The 17,018-nt window shown below is 37.4% G+C and overlaps 2 protein-coding genes across 3 annotated transcripts; one reads left to right on the forward strand and one right to left on the reverse strand.

The window, feature by feature from the left end:
• The first annotated feature begins 1,913 nt into the window (after positions 1–1,913).
• Positions 1,914–11,876, forward strand: LOC109215649 (embryogenesis-associated protein EMB8-like). Of its 2 annotated transcripts, none has more exons than XM_019379751.1 (14): positions 1,914–2,309; positions 2,610–2,699; positions 2,898–2,959; positions 4,168–4,268; positions 4,584–4,673; positions 5,161–5,283; positions 5,849–5,926; positions 6,722–6,807; positions 6,980–7,028; positions 9,697–9,753; positions 9,836–9,966; positions 10,491–10,574; positions 10,956–11,034; positions 11,211–11,876. In XM_019379751.1, the coding sequence occupies exons 1-14, from the start codon at positions 2,059–2,061 to the stop codon at positions 11,637–11,639; spliced, it is 1,710 nt and encodes a 569-aa protein (XP_019235296.1). In that variant the 5' UTR covers positions 1,914–2,058; the 3' UTR covers positions 11,640–11,876. The 2 variants fall into 2 exon arrangements, with proteins under 2 accessions (XP_019235296.1, XP_019235298.1); XM_019379753.1 differs by having other exon boundaries at positions 1,915–2,309; positions 10,956–11,022.
• A 334-nt stretch (positions 11,877–12,210) lies between these two features.
• On the reverse strand, positions 12,211–16,455 carry LOC109215650 (uncharacterized protein At5g49945-like). Its single transcript, XM_019379754.1, has 3 exons — positions 15,233–16,455; positions 12,920–13,123; positions 12,211–12,837 (listed from the first exon to the last, which is right to left on the reverse strand). The coding sequence occupies exons 1-3, from the start codon at positions 16,289–16,291 to the stop codon at positions 12,607–12,609; spliced, it is 1,494 nt and encodes a 497-aa protein (XP_019235299.1). The 5' UTR covers positions 16,292–16,455; the 3' UTR covers positions 12,211–12,606.
• Positions 16,456–17,018: the final 563 nt, after the last annotated feature.

Consider the following 17,018-nt stretch of genomic DNA (forward strand, 5'->3'; position numbering starts at 1 on the left):
TCTTTGCGGACTATGGGAGCTAAAATCTCTGTAATCAAAGTGGGGTAAGCATCGGTACGATCTAGACCAGAAACTTGGGTTTGAAGTGATTGTCGATCATGGTGAAAAGATAAATCATTAGGGACTATTTCTTCTACCAAGGGCTCTTGTAATGGTTCAGAGGCCTCCTTGCTTTTAGAAGAAGATTTTTGGGTAAAAGAACTTCTAGTTCTAGAGAAAGAACCAGGGCTAGGAGAAGGCATGGCAGAACCGCCACCACGAGAGGATCCTAAGCTACGAAGTCTCCCACCCCTTCTATGCCTAACAGGGGCATTGGGAAAATTATCTAAAATAGGAACTCTCTTAGGGTTAGGATTTGAAGAAGACATGATGAGGAAGAAGAAGAAGTAAAATAGAGATTTGCACAATTCAAGTGTTCGAGGAAAAAAGTTTTATGCGGTAAAAGGTGAAAGGAAAAAATTGTATTTATACTGATGGGCGACCGTCAAAAGTAAAAATGCAGTAATCGAAGGGTCACAATAATGGTAACTGGCACTTCATGAACAATGGAGCCGTAAAGAAAGCCTGAGAAAGTGCTGTAAAACTGTGGAACCAATAAGGAGATGACACATGTCTAGAGCATTAAATGGAAGTGATAATTGAAGCGTCAACTCTGTCAGAGCATTAATGGTGACAAAAATTCTCCTTTAATGAATTCCACTTCCCAAATATTCAAACTGATGAATAAATGGAAAGTGGGGGGACTATCTATATTGGGGAAAATTGTATTTATATATATATGGTGATGTGTCATGACACGTAGATTGGTCAAACAGTCAAAGAATTAAGGTTGATTAACAGATACGAGCAACAACATATACGAGCAACAACAGATACGAGCAAGTTAAATGGAGAAGGCACGAGCAGTCATACAAGTAATTCAACGCTCGTACCTATTCAAGACATTTAAAGGTCAAAGATCGTGAAAAGTCAAAGGAATGAATCTGACAGTAAAAAAGAGCCAGATACAGCATTTAATGAGTATTAAATACTGGAAACGTTAGAGAATATGTATTTAACATATATGATTGCATAACGTAACATTTAAAGTCATTAATTACCCATAATTGTCTTATTCTGACAAAGGTGAATTCTGTATCCCCAAAATGGCTATAAAGGGATAGTCACAGACAACTATAAGGACACGAAAAAAACGCTATTGGAATATACTTTGATTTATTTGCTTTTTGATCAAATTATTTTCAAATTTCTTTCTTTACATATTCTTCCGATTATCAGTAACCCGTGTTCTTCTAAATTCAAGCTTTGACCTGAAATCTAATTTTTGGTTAAACAAAAATACCGTTTTTCCATGTATATATACCAAGTAGGGTTGGGCCCAAACAATTATACCTTTTCCAATGTGAAAGAGGACACTTTTTCCGGGTTTGACTAGCGCGGCCGCGCTCGTGACCGCGCTAGTGGCCGCGCTAGACAGTACGCAATATGCCTGCTCGAATCTTCGTTCGCTCTAACTATCATCCGTTGACCCCTGAACACGATCCCAGCTTAATTCCTTGAGCTTTTACTCAGACTTCAAAGCTCTAAGTCACTTGAATTCATTCCATAATATCTACATAGCTCGGAATCACTCCTACAAGGCATAAAACACACAATTAGTGCAAGACACTAGCGATTAAAGCTCAAACCCAATTAAAGTGCAGTACATTTGAGTGTAATAAGCGACTAAAATATGCAATTATAGCCTATCATCAAGAATTTAGTATTTTCTTAATGAGTGTGCTAAAAGCAAATTGGTCACTTATTGTGAAGTGGAGGGAGTAATTTAAAGTATTCTAAGTTGAACTAATTTCGAAAAAAGACAGTATAGATATATTGAAAACAAGACAAAATGTTTGGCAAATCTATAGTCACGTATTGATTACCAAATGGCCCAAATCCCAACCATTTGTGGAAAATTCGAGTTTGCCCCAACCGACTATTCCATTTAACTACCCACCCTTTTGTTTCCATATTTCTTTTCCATCAATTTTTCTTGTTTCTTGTTACAAGATCCCCATGGATTGCATCGAGTTAAGCTTAGAATCCCCATATGAGCTTTTGCTTAAAGCTGCTTTCTTGATACCTATTTCTCATTATTTCTTGGGCTTCCTGTTTTTACTGTGTGTATTCCTCTATAATTTCGTGGAGATTCACTTCTTTCAAGATTTATTCACTGCGTTTAGGGGACAACCTGTTACTTTGACCTTTAACTCTAGCTGTGAGCTGTATCAAGAGGTCGTTTCCAAATGCAAAATTCTTCATGGCAGGTAAAAGCTGAATTAAAATTTAATCTTCATCATTTTGGAACTTTGGTATATATAATATGACGATGATTTGGAACCAGTGAATATACCCTTCTGTATCAGGTGGATTGTAAGTCTAAATCATGTACTAGTACATTTTTTTTTGGGAGCAATTTTTTCTGTAATCAATTAATTCTGTCTTACTCATAACAAAAAAGTTCTAAGTAATCTGGAGTTTTAGACTGAAGTTGTGTGAAAGGTGTATATTTAGGTTTTTGTTTCATTTTGCCTTATTCATTGGTATTTTCTTGTTGGTTATTGCAGGTATTTGTCTACTCCGTGGCTTTGCAGTCCTCATATTCAGACTGCCTTTTTACAGTTCTTTGGAAGGGCACCTGTTTGCAACTATAGGAGGTGACAATTAACAGACTTATTTTTCAGTTTCATCGACGTGTTAATTTTACTCTTCAGTTAGGACAAGTAAATGAGACACACTTGTGTTGTCTGCGAAACAGTTGCCCTTGAGATTATGAAAAGATCATATTCTCATATTTCCCTTTTACAAAGTGAAGAATGGCCACTTTTTGCTCACTAATGCATTGTTGCCTCCAGACAGATATTTCACACGTCTGATGGTGGGACAATAGCTTTGGATTGGCTAACGAATGCGGATGGTAAAGTACATTTTGAACATTGGTCTTCATTTCATCATGGACTGTTTCAACTCATAATTTGATTGAAGAAGCGTCTTAGAACTTAACTAAACTTCAAAACTAGAATAAAGATCTGGAATATGACAATGTACTTTTGATGTAAAAGTCAATTTCTCTACAAGTTTGGAGGACTTTTTGGAGTTCCAATAGTTAAAGTGTTATCTAGTCATCAAGAACGTTTCCCAACTATGTTGGATAACCAGTTTTAAAGGCTTTACATTCTAGACAACTTAGACCTTAGAAGAAGATGCTCTAGACAACTTGGAAAGTAGTCCCTAGTAGCTTATATCAAAGATAAAGGATTAGTTGAAGTGTTAAATGAGGACTAGCCAACTGAATAAAGTATAAAGGTTTGAGTTAAGGAGGACCGTATAATATAGTTTTGCTGTTCGAGGAGAAGTTCAGGGGAAGAAAGAAGATGGTATTATATTTAGCTTTGGCCATTAGTTTTGTGAAAGAATAGCCACTGAAAGGTTATAAAATTATTGGAAAGTAGAAATAAAAAAGCTATGGAAGAACCTCTTCCAACTCCATCTTTTACCTTTTAGGAAGTGCGGAGCCCTTTTGAATGTTAGAATGAACCAATAGAAGATCAAATCTCTATTTTTTGGGTGCACTTGACGGAAAGCAATATAAGGGTGTCTGAATTACTCTGAATATTTCTCCATTGATTAAATTCTTTATCTGCCTTTCCTTATAATTGAAGTCTTATTCTCCACTTGCTGTGAAAGCTGTGGTTTTCTATGCTTTGATAACTTTTGTTCCTTAGATATCCTGGTGTGTGCTTGAGCTAGCTTATTCAAGCAGTTTTATCAGCCTAGGTCATAAATGACTTCATTATATTAATGAAATTCTGATTTGAAGAAAAAGAATCATAAATTGTCTCTCTTTTACTAATACTAACTTTAGCTTATTTAAGAAGTTACGTGTGGACTTGTAATTATCTAGTTGGTTACGTTTTGATAGCACTCAATATCTGTTCTGAATCATCCCTGCTAAGTATGCAAGTTACCATCTCTAATCATTTGCTTTAACAAGTACTTGTCTTAAGTTCAAGCTCTCACCGGACCAATCGAGTAGTGGTTCTTGAGTATTCCCTGTTGCTTTTATATGTTACGTACTTAATGGAGTAAATTTACACCAATTTCTGTTTCTTTTTTATCTGTCAGTTAAAAAGCCAGTTGTTGAACGTTTTGATGGAGTTCACAGTGATGATAAAGGTCCCATTATGGTAGTGATTCCTGGTTTAACAAGTGACTCTGATTCTGCTGTAAGCTTTCTTCCACTCTTTTCCTGTTGTCTTCAAAATTATGAGTTTTTTGCATGTTTATGTCTCTTTCTCTTTTGGAGAAACAATTGTGCTGCAAAAATTATTTCTTCCTCCATTGAGTTCTTATTCGCTTCCCTTCTTCTCTGTTTATAAGCATATTTCTTCCGTTTTTCCTTTCTGTAGATATAACCAGGTCTTGTGGCTTTTACAAAATTTTATTATTTCTAACTTTATACTGGTTGATTACTTGAGGTTATGTGCTGTCAACTGCAAATATTCGCTTTGCTCTTTCTTAAATCAGCTATAATTTAGCAGTACATAAAGCATCTTGCTTTTAAGATGGCTAAAAGTGGATGGAATGTCGTTGTGAGCAATCATCGGGGTCTCGGCGGAGTGTCAATAACTGTGAGTACTCCTTCCTTGAGCAAGACCTTTAAGTTTTTCCAGTTTAGTTACTTTTGATAAGAGAAAATATGATCTAGATTTCCTTCAGTTGAATTGCTCGGAGAGGAGAGATGATATGAACTTTCTAATTTTAAGTTGCTTGTGGATCAGCTAGTTTTTACACTGAAACTGCCTTATTACTTGGTCCCTGATGAAATTCATGAAATTGAAACTTCTTTTAGGGTTTATGGTGCCTCCCATTTCCATTAATTTTTTGTTGTTTCTCTTAAACTCTTTACCTGTAAATTTACTCTCTTCATGTGATGAAAATAAGTCTGAAAATAGTGAAAGTTAAACAATGAATTTAATTCGTTAAGGTCCATAACTTTGGTAGTAATATGTTTATCATGTTATGAAATATGCTTCATCAAAAAATCATGTTATGAAATATATATTTTGTGGACTATTAAGCAATGAAAGCTCAAGATTCATGATATCCTGATGGCAGTCTGATTGCTTTTATAATGCTGGATGGACGGAGGACGCTCGCAAAGTGATTGACCATCTTCACACGCAATACCCTCAAGCTCCTTTATTTGTTATTGGGACCAGCATTGGTGCTAATGTTCTGGTACGCTGTTACAATTTTGTTATTGAATATTCTGTTAGCTTTTTTCCTTTGCTAAAGAATCTTCATTATGGTTACCTGAAGACAGAAACTAAATTTGAAAGATAAAGGAAGAGAATTACCATAGCTTGTTACAGTAAATATCTTCAGAGAAGCTATTATTGTCAGCAAGGTATATATACATGCACAGACAACAGGTACACGGGCATATGATAACTGTCTAGATGGCTTTCATAAAGCTTTAGTTGTCAGTTCTTCATCGTTATATACAAAACGCCTATTGTATATCAACATTATGACCATTACAAAAATTTCCCACATTAGTGAAGAAGTTACATCTAAACAAGATTATTCTCAGTTTACTAGATTGTCCATCTGCTGAAGTTTGACATGTTGCAAAACTTAGCCATGAATGGACGTGCAAATGATTCGATTTCAAAGGCTTTTTAAGTAAATGGGCATTCCTCTTCTAAATATTGTACTTCTAATGAGTTCAGGTATATTCAACTGGGCAGCTGTTGTGGATGAAGCCAAGAACTATTTTATTGACAATATTAATACTTTCCAGGTAAAATATCTTGGTGAGGAAGGAGTTAATACTGCAATTGTTGGGGCAGCTGCTATTTGTTCTCCTTGGGACCTTTTGGTTAGTATCTAGACTAACTAATATGCATGCTCTGACTCTCTTTTAAGGTATTGGTGTATTGCTAGCTTTTTGGTTTCATTCGTCATCCTTTATCGGGTATATCTTCCCACTTTTCCCACTAAATTGGATTCTACTATATATTTTTTATTTCTTGGGTTGAAGGCTGTTTTGGATGTATGATCTGTTGGATTATCATGATCTCGAAAGAGTTTTTCTGGCCTGAAATAATTCTTTGAAGATGCTAGATGAAGATAGTGATAGTGGCAACCTTAGTCTAATTAAAGTCAAATTAGTCAGTTTTTAAGTTTATTCTTTACCATTAGGACCTAGGGTGTTTTAATCTGAAGGAAATCATTTATCATGGAAAATGTTTGTGGTGTTTGACTGGTGAGTGAAACGTATATTTTATAAAAAGTATATGTTAAAAATTAAAAATAATATTAGCAAATCGGAGAGTGTTTTGATGAAACTATTGAGTAACAGAGATTAATGATAATATCTAAGTGTTAGCTAAAACAACTAATATGCAGTTAAAAGTTAAGATAGTTGTAAGGAAAATAACTTCCGTCCATAAGTGGGAAAAGTCATTTTCTTCCTTTTGATGGAAAATGATTTCCATGGAAAATGACTTCCGTCATACCATACACTAGAAAATAACTTTCTCATGGAGAACATTTTCCTTCCTGCCAAACACACCTCTAATCTTGTTATTCCGTCTTTTGCTTGTGTCAGACAAAAATTCATCTGTGCTTTTCTCTATCTATCTAAGTCAAATCCACTTGCTTTTTTTTCCAGATTGGTGACAGGTTTATTAAGCGCAGGCTTGTGCAGAGATTCTATGACAGAGCTCTTACAATTGGATTAAAAGATTATGCCAAGCTGTACGTCCCTCTAGTCTCTTTAATCAGTCTGATATTGTGTTTTGTTTAATGGCTTTGCTATTAGCTGTGATGGCATTAATCCTAAGTTAATTCTATGTTCCTTGTAATTTTATTTCACTTGGTCTTCATTCAGAAGTCCTAATTCTTTTTGTGTGGCAAAATCTGTTTGCAGGCATCAGACTACTTGGTCCCGTTTGGCAGATTGGGAAGGCATTGCTAAGGTCATCTAATTCTTCTGATCTATTGTCAGTACCTTATCTTCAATTGACTATCACTTAAATCAATCAACTACACCTCAATCCAATACTAGCTGCGCTGGTTATATAAATCCTCTGTATCCATTCCGCTCTCGGGCCGGTATCGTCATGGAACCCTTGCCCATTTAGCACTAAACCCTGGTGCAGACGTAGCACGTGCCTAAGAGAACACATTTTAACGAAGTCAATGTTTAAAGGATTCATAATATGACTATTTCATGCTAGGACCAGCTAACAAAGACTAACATAGATGGAGTTTCCCCAATTAAAATATATTGAGTTCTAATCACTGACATTTTGAGATTTCTACCAGGCAACCAAACTATACGTTTTCCTGTGAAGGATCATAGTGCTGACTTTACATAAATAGTTGGGTATCAGATGGGAAATACAAACATGTTTGAAGACATCTGGAATATTATACTATAGGAAGTCTACATATCAAAAGAAAGTAAATGTGAAATCTGATATCTGATGGAAATTTAGTTATGTTTAGTGCCAAGGAAGGATAACAAAGATAACATGTAAACCTAGAGTGGCTTTACTTTTTCATATGAGGATGTCTATCCCTTTTAGTTTAGTTTGGGATGTTCCTCTTGAGATGAGACATCTACTACAGAGAATACAAGAAAGAAAATATTAGTAGGGGACAAGAAACCTTTGATGCGCTTTGAACTTTTAGCACCATTGCAGTATCAAGAAGCTAATTAAACACAGGCACCCTCAGTTGGATATAATATTCTAACTCGAGTAACTTCAAGGATGTGGTGAAGTCCTCTTTTTTCACGCGTACTAAGAGCACATTTCTCTGTGTTCCTTGTAAAGAGTTGATTTAATTGATAATTTATGCGACTAAAAAGTAGATGATCAATCTTTTTGTATTGCTCATTTGTTTTTGAGACGATAACAGTTTGCTATATTCAAAAGGGCAAAGGCTGTGCATGCCATAATTACGTAGGAATAACCAAAAATATGCATCAATTTATCTATCTTCTTACAAAGACCCAAGAACATCTATTATAGCTTCTGAGTCCTCTATGTATTCCAGTTTACACCAAAAATGAAAAAGCAGTAGGCAATTCATTTTAATCTTCTGAATTGAGTTAGCATTGTCTTCAAAACAACTTGAATTCCTCTCATTCCAAAGCGTCCACCAATATGCATGTAGGAATCATACCCCATCTCTTCTTCTCACTTACAGATCTTCTCCCCTTGTTCCAGCATGACAACATTTCCATGGTGCTGTTGGGCATGACCCATTGAATCCCTGTTAGTGCTATAAATATGTTCCAAACCTGAACAGTCACCGAACAGTGCAGAAAAAGGTGACTGTTGGTTTCTTCCTCCCTTCCGCATAAGTGACATCTAGAGCACAAAGATATTCCCCTTCTCCTCAAATTATCCTGTGTTAAACAAGCCTTTCTAGCAACCAACCAAACAAAACATGCCACTTTGTAGGGTATTCTTACTTTCCATATGTGCTTCCAGGGCCAAAGATCAATCACAATATTAGTTTGATTAAGCATCTGATAGGAAGACTTGACTGAGAACCTTCCTAAGTTGTGCCCCAACCACCACACCTTGTCTACGTCCTGATTGACCCCAGTGAATTGATTGAATTTGTTGTAAAAATCTGCAATTCTAGTGATTTCCCAAATCATTTAAGAGTCTTCTATAAGTGAGATTCCACCCTTGAGCTGACCAAACCTCGTTCACAGTAGTCTTCTACTGCTGATTTATTGAGAAAATGTCTGGATACATTGTCTTAAGAGGCTCCTATCCCAACCAATTGTCTTCCCAAAAAGAAATGTTCTGTCCACTACCTACTTTATAGCTGATTTTGTTGCTGAACATTTGCCAAAGATTTCTAATTGTCTTCTAGACACTAACCCCATGGGTAGTGTTTACTGTCTTTGTTTTCCAGGGCCCTGCCTCTCCATACTTGTCTTTAATTACCATCCTCCATATGATTGTTCTTCTGAAGCTTTGGTTTTGTTTCCTCAAATTTTTTATTCCCATGCCTCTTGCTAAGAGTGACTGTCTTCCACTTAACTAAATGAAACACTCTTCTTTCTTTGTTGCCTTGCCATAGAAATTTTCTCCTTAAAGTATCCATTCTCCTTTCAACTTTCGGAGGGATAGGGAACAAAGACATCATATAAGTAGGAAGGGCATCTAGTACACTTTTGATAAGTACTAGCCTGCCTCCTAAAGAGAGATATTGACTTTTCCACCTTGCTAGTTTCTTTTCGCATTTCTCCAAGACCCCATTCCAGATATCAATGGATCTACACTTAGCCCCCAAAGGCATACCAAGATAAGGAGTTGGAAAAACACCAATTTCACCACCAAAGAAATCCCCGCAAGTTGCTGAATATGCCGAGGTTCATTAACCGGGAAAATTAGGCTTTTCCCCCAGTTAATGCCTTCAAAGATTGTAAGAATAACTCTCAGCATCCTTATCTGGTCTATCTCTGCATCACAAAGAATAATGGCATCATCTGCGTAGAGGAGATGTGATATCTCCAGACTTCCACCTTGTCTGTTGTTAGCCTGAAACCCCTGATCCAATTATTCTGTTGCGCTGTGTGGAGCTCATTTTGATGGCTTATTTTCTTTGTTTCTCTTGCAGTCACGTTCTATCAGAGATTTTGACCACCATGCAACACGTGTTCTTGCTAATCTTGAGGTAACACAACTTTACCTCCTTTTTCAGTAGTGTGTCCAATGCCTTATTAATCAGCATTTATTTCCATCCCCTCTTCCCCAAGACTGTTGATACATATTACAGAAAAGCAAGCTGTACCAGTTATATAGGGAATGTGATGGTTCCCCTTCTCTGCATTAGTAGCTTGGATGATCCAGTCTGTACAAGAGAAGCAATTCCATGGGATGAATGTCGGTATGTCATCCTTTGTGTTGCAGAATATCCTTTTAGCTTCATTTCGAATTTGCTAGACCGAGATAAAAGGTCAGAGCTAATGTGAAGTAATACAGCTGCAAAAATTATATTATCGTGTGGGGGGAGAATATGGAACTGTGTGGTTGTTAAGTAAGACATAAAAGAATGATTTAATGTGTTAAGCATTTGGTGGAGTCACCCTTGAGCCAAACATAATGGAAACTGAAGGCACTTGTGCAGAAAACCTTACTTTCTGTCCCTTCCCTCCTCTAGGGGGTGTAACTATTCCGCAATATATATTGGGTGTTCCGTGAAGTACTTATAATATGAAAAGACTTAATTACCTAATGGAGGTTGAGGCTTGCTTATATTGAAGTCTCTTTCATTAGTTCAAACTCACCTCATATCATCTGTGTCTGCCCCTGATCATTTTATTCTTTATGCTTTCAATTCATGTCTCTCTGTGTATGAGCGTGTGTGTGATGCACCTCTAAATATAGTATGACAACATGATTCTTGTTCAGGGCAAACAAAAATATCGTACTAGCTACCACGCACCATGGTGGACACTTGGCATATTTTGAAGGGATTACTGCAAAAAGTTCCTGGTAATTTGCGTTCCTCTCATCTGATATGGTTTTGGCACTGTAATTTAGTTTACTTTATGTTTTTGTTAAATTTAATTAGCAATTCATCTCCGCCATTATTCAGTCGTCTCAATTCTTTTAGCATGCGAAAATGCTCCAAAATGGAAGGATCAAGAAAAAACGGAGTTCTTTGAGTACAGACTTCGGGATTGTAAATAGAATTTGGGGTTTGTAAGGAAGATGTAATTGGAGAATTCAGTAAATCTGTATTTGATAAGCATTCAAATGTATTACTTACTCCTCCAAGTGTTGTATTGACGTGTGTGGTGACTATTTAGCAGCATGAGATATGACATCAATACTTACTGAGAACAAGTCAATCATGTGTTCCTTATGGTGCAGGTGGGTTAGGGCTGTTGAAGAATATTTTCGTGCTTTGAAATCCAGCTCATTGATCCATCGAGAAAACGTATGCAGATTTGTACGCTCATCTTGAAACTGCTCATGCTATAAAGATAAGCTTAAATACCTAGTTAATTGATAGCTCTACTCATAAGTTATTGTGAAGGTCCAGACAAATGATGGTGAATTCTTATATATCAGAATGATAGTTGAAGCTAGAGTAATCGGGAGCCTTTATGTCATTATATTGTGCAGATGCAGAATACCACAGTGGATAGACCCCTGGAATCATCCATTGATCAGGCACCATATGTGAACGTCAGAGAAGACGGAATGATAACCGCATTTAGCAATGAGCCATCAGGTGAAGTAGGAAGTCAGCAGAATGAGCAATTGGCTGAAGATGACAATGCTGGAGATAGTGTTAGAGGTGTCAATGCTACGGTGCAGCAAGAAACAAATGCAACAACTCAGCTTGATCCTGCTCCGAAAGCAGATTTTGATGCAATGATGGTTCCTGTTAAAAGATGTCTTAATCAGCTCTCTCAGCGTAGCAAGATTTCAATGTGGGTGCTTGCATATGCTGCAATCATAACCACATTGCCAATTCTCGGTTCAGCTTTACCACTGTTTTTCAAGAAAAAGCTGCGCAATATTTTCTCGCTATCCTCTCCCAAAAGATGATGATGTCATGCCTGTGGCAGTGCCTATGTTCTATTCATTGCTGTTGGAGATACATTTGTGTCATACAATTGCTGCAGAAGGGCGACAAGCTGAGCTCCAAAGTTGGTTATGGAAATTTGAATTTCTTATCTGTTGTCAAACTAGATCTTTTGAGGCTGTACTATTTCCTATTACTTAGAAAATAATCATATATCATTATATAAGCTAATTATCAGAAAGATATCATTGTTTCCTGATTGTTTCATGTCTGCAAGAAAACAAGACCAAATCCAGAACAATCTTGGAAGAAAAAAATGGGCAATGCGGTCAAGATCAATTATTTGGTAAATAATTTTGTTCTTAGTACCAACTCCTCATTTCTTTCTAAGTTCATGCAACCCAGCTGGAAACGGGATGGAAAAAAGTGATAATATGCACAACCAGATAAGTCGCCAACCAATTGAGCCTTTCAGACTTGTATTAGCAAACTTATATCAACATTTATCACCATTGCTGACACAAGTTCTCATGAAATCGTCAAATCTTGCGTTGCATTAGAGGTGTAAGATGTGGCTTAAAATGATAATCATAATAACAAAAACAAAACTAAATAAAAGTTTTAACCAGTGTCCAACAACGTGGCGACATCATCAGCTTTGTTGTAGCAGATGCAATCAATCGTTCACATCATTTAGACCACCAAAATTCAGATTTAAGTTTTTCTACTTACTGTAAGAAACTGTTCTCAGTTCTAACAAAATATTATTTTAACTGAGTGTACCCATTACTTCACAATAGGCACCAAACTAAGTCAGAATCCACAACCTGTGGCCAAAATAATGAAAGACCCCTAGACTACTTAACTAAGGTACAGAACCAACAAAGAGACCCCGTCTACCTAATACAAGAATCAAATTCAGCGACACTGGGACACACAATGACCATTGACAGGGTCTAGAGAAGATTGAGATGGCATATAAACTCGAATCTACCCAGCCCGGGTCATTTTCATTTTTGGCATTGCCTTCTTCATCTGCCGAGCACGCTCTTTAGCCTCTTTCTTGCGAAGAGCTTCTGCACTAAGCTTAGCCTCAGCTTCCTCTATCTTCTTTCTCTGCTCAGCCTTCTTCCTCTGCAGCGCTTCTTGCCTGGCATTCTGCAGTTCTTTGTAAATCTCTTGAGCAACCTTTGTTCTTGCTCCATCAGTTTTTGTGCGGGCCTGAACCATAGAAATCAAAGTTCAGAAAATATGAATGTGTTCGAATTTTACATACAGTAAAGCGGCATCCATAATTACTCACATGCGAGCTCAATTTGTATCGTCCAACTAAGTCAATGTAATAAGGTACGAGAGCCACAAGCCGGGTCATATCAGCCATGTTTTTGGCATCAGGGAGAGCAAACTTGAACACCAGCATCTTCTTGTGTGAACCCAGATGTTGATCAGAGAAATGCATCGAGATGAAACCATTGCCAAATTTCTCATATGCTTTGTCACCGAAAACCTGCAGGTATTAACATAGAGCTATATCACATACTACACCTGATTAGAAAAAGCTACATCATGTACTACTCAGTACTCACTAAGGATGCTCATCTGAGAGCAATAAAAGTTCATCAATAGCTTATTCTGCAGTTTGCTGTTCTGTGAACCAAAGGAGCAAGTGTTCCCACAGAAAAAGAGCAAATGAAAAGAAATGACTTTCACCTATGGGTGAGGTATAGAGGACTAGGACTGAGAGTTAATCCTAATAGTCGGGTAGATTGCAACCACAGGTAACAAAAAGGAGCGGCTAGAACTGGATAAATGTGTCCTCGGGTCAGAACAGATACGTAGAAACATGTGAACCAAAATCCTTTTCCACAAAAGAATTCCACCTTCACAACATTTGCACAAGACAAATCCCAATGTTTGTAATAGGTTTACCCTCTTGGCACAATTGATGATAAGAATAATATTCTGACTGATTTTAGCACTTTAAAAACAATAGAGAAATCAATATGGTGCTCAGTTTCCTACCCACCTCATCTAAAGTTCGATAATGTGGGAAAGAATTAAATTTTAAAATCTAATCCAGGAACTAAATTTACATTTAAGAAAGATTTTCTCTTCAATAATTATGAATTTCATTTACCCAATCAATCCCAAGTTCAGTAATTATAAATGTCATTAATCCCATCAATCCTAAAAAAGTGTCCACCTCCTTTTCTTTTGTATCCCTTTCTAAAAGAAATTTTTACCAAATACTTCATCACCCCCATTTTGCCTGACCAACTTTCTACTTTAGCATGCTCCAAAGAGAACATTCTATTCCTCAAATGGAAAATAAATCGACATCTCAGAAAGCCAAGTTAATTGACAATGACACTACTTTACGTTGTTTGCTTGGATAAATAGCGGAGACACTGAAGGAGTAGAAGTAAAAGTGGAGCCTAAGGAGTCATTTCAATGTACAAGATGAGTGGACTAGAAGTGAATGAGTTGGTTACCCCTCACCATTAACTTTTATACTCCATCAAAAATTGGACAAAAGAGAAGAATGTATCATGCCCCTTTTTGGTGGAACTTCTCTTCCTGTTATCATGACTATAAATCATCAATACTTCACACAGAAAAACCAAACCAGTTAGTCTCCTCCTTTACCCCCCCCCCCCCCACCCCCCCCCCTCTGTTCCTCCCTCCCCACAGGACCACAAATAGTGTCATATCTTATGAATTAAAGGTGAGATTGTCATACTCTTCTCACATCTTCAAACAATCTTAACGTCTCTTATAAAGTTAACACAATTATTCACATACTCTTTTCCTCTTTTCCATAAATATCAAACAAAGTAAATCTCTTTGGGCAAAGATAGTATAATTTACCACCAAAAAATACATTGACCTACTTTTTAAACTAGATAACTGAGCAGGCAGGGTCAAAATATCGTTCCTTTTTTTGGATCAAGTAGGTTCAGATAATTTCACTCTGTCTGCATTAAATATCCTTGAGGTTAAGGTTCCTGTCACTTTCAGTTTCTACCCACAAAATCAACAAGTAGTTAGGTACTTAAAGGTGCAAATCTTTAAGCTTCTTCTAGCAAGTGCAGCTCTGTTCACAGTTCACATGCAAACTGAACCACTCAACAATGCCTTCCAATTCTCCTTTTCTTACATGTAGTACCCTTCAATTGTCACTAAGCAACTCTACCAAACACTGCCCACTCTTACTCCTATTCAGTAGATCACCAACTTCCACAAGGCGTAATTACTTCAACTTCACCATAACACTTATGACTAACAGCTTACTAGTAAAAATTCCTACAAACCACAATTCTCCAAAACCTGAAAGTTAGTACTAACATTTAAGCACAGGAGATTTCCACGCTCCAATATCTATATTAGAAGCCTTCATGGCTACACAATAAGTTCTAGAATATAGGAAAAATATAATGGAATCAAAGTCACTGCAAATATATAACAGTCCAGAATGATACTTGAGCTTAGATTAGATACTCCAACTCAACATTTGCAAAAGAACAGGAAATTTCAATCTAGCACAACTCACTAACATTCATATTATTTTTCTAGCAACAAAATATCCTAGCTAGACAAAAGGCATTCAGACACGAACCTGATCAAGCACGGTATCATTGATCATATCCCCAGCCACCTCCTTCGACTCGGAGACAACAGCCAACTCTTCAGCAACCCATTTCCTCCCAGTGGGCGGGCTCACCAACGATGCGAACCTCTGCAGATCCGTAATCTCCTTTTGCATAGTCTTGGCCAATTTCTTCCTAGCCACAGCAAGAACCACGTGGTCCATTGCATCATCATTCATGTACACCTCAAACGTTATCTCATCTTTGCAAGGCACCACCATATTATACAACCTCGAAATCAAATCATGCCTGCTTTTAAGCTCCATCGTAGCCAACAAACCCTGGCAAAATCTCCTCCCACTAGCATAAAATTTGAACACATTTTGTCCTTCTTTCAACAACAATGGTGAATCATCGGTCTCCCCAACACCCAATAAGCTAAAATTCTTCTCAAAGATAGAGTCTTTTGTTGCAAATTTACTAGCCCAAGCTAATGCTAAGTTCTCATTCTCTTTTTTCCCAGTAAAATAGTTTATTACAAACATAATCAAGAAAGAAACACAAACAATCTCAACAGTAAAGGAATATATGGATTTCGGGATTTCAGGCTCGGGCTCTGGTTCAGATTTCAAATTAGGATCCGAAGGGGAAGAAGTGGGAGTAGCAGTGGCAGATTCAGTAATTAAAGGGGAATCAGAGGGTAAGGATTGAGGAATACCTTCGAATTCATCCTCATCCCAGTAGTCAAAGGATGTTGAAGCTGGTTTCGGATCGGACGGCTGAGATGTAACTGGAGGGGCTGGATCAGGAGGGCCGTGGTGGGATTCAATAGGGTCGGAAACGGAGAGAGTGGTGGTAAGAGGAGGTGGTGGCATGGAGGAGATGATTGGGTCGACGGTGTCGGCGAAGTCGTCGACTTCATCGGCATCGAAACCCTCAAAGTGGCGGTTCTCGGCGGCGGAGACGGGGGAGAGGTGGTGGAGGAGGAGGGAGAGGATAGAGAAAAGGGCAATAAGGTAAAAGAGAGTGTCGCCTCTAGGGAGGAAGAAGGAGGAGAAAGGAGAAAGGGAGAAGGACCGCTTCGCCATGAGAGAGAGAGAGTGTGTTATGGATTTGATCTCTCTCTGCTTCTGTGGAAAATAAGGAGGAAGAAGAATGAGATGATATAAATGTGTATATTTGTAATGCAGAATTTAGAGAGAAAATATAAGTAGATACTTTCAAAGTGCAGTTGCGCAGTTAGCCAAGGCTCCAAATCTCACGGTTAATCATGTCTTAGACTAATGATTAGAGCAAATATTAGTTGTACGCATGTGCTATGCACTATTGACAATATTTAGTGATCATTTTCTTTTGTTCACAAATACTACCCATAATATAAGTGAATTTTATGTGAAATATAATACATATATTAATAATACAACAGTTAAAATGTGATATATTAAGAATTCGTCATAATCTTTTATCTTTTAATTGTTGTTTCTATACTAAAATTTATACATGATGCCAATTAATAGAAATTGGTTATTGACTTTGTTATCGCAATCACTGCATACAATCCACAGAACACACCAAGATTTCGCATGCCAAATAAGGTCAAACATCCAAGTGGCAAAATGCCGCAATCCAATACATAAGCGTCTACTAGCTTACAATAACTTTTTTTTGGTTTGCCACCCGTTATTCAGTATCCACATTGGAGCCTGACTATATCCGGATTTGCGTCGCGCAGGGCCCTATTCGGGGAAAGCGCTCCCTGCCAAGGATTTTCCCATATTCAAGGCTCGAACCCGAAGCCTCCGATTAAGGGAAGAG

This window comes from Nicotiana attenuata, unplaced genomic scaffold (genome assembly GCF_001879085.1).
Source record: "Nicotiana attenuata strain UT unplaced genomic scaffold, NIATTr2, whole genome shotgun sequence".
Classification (NCBI taxonomy): domain Eukaryota; kingdom Viridiplantae; phylum Streptophyta; class Magnoliopsida; order Solanales; family Solanaceae; genus Nicotiana; species Nicotiana attenuata.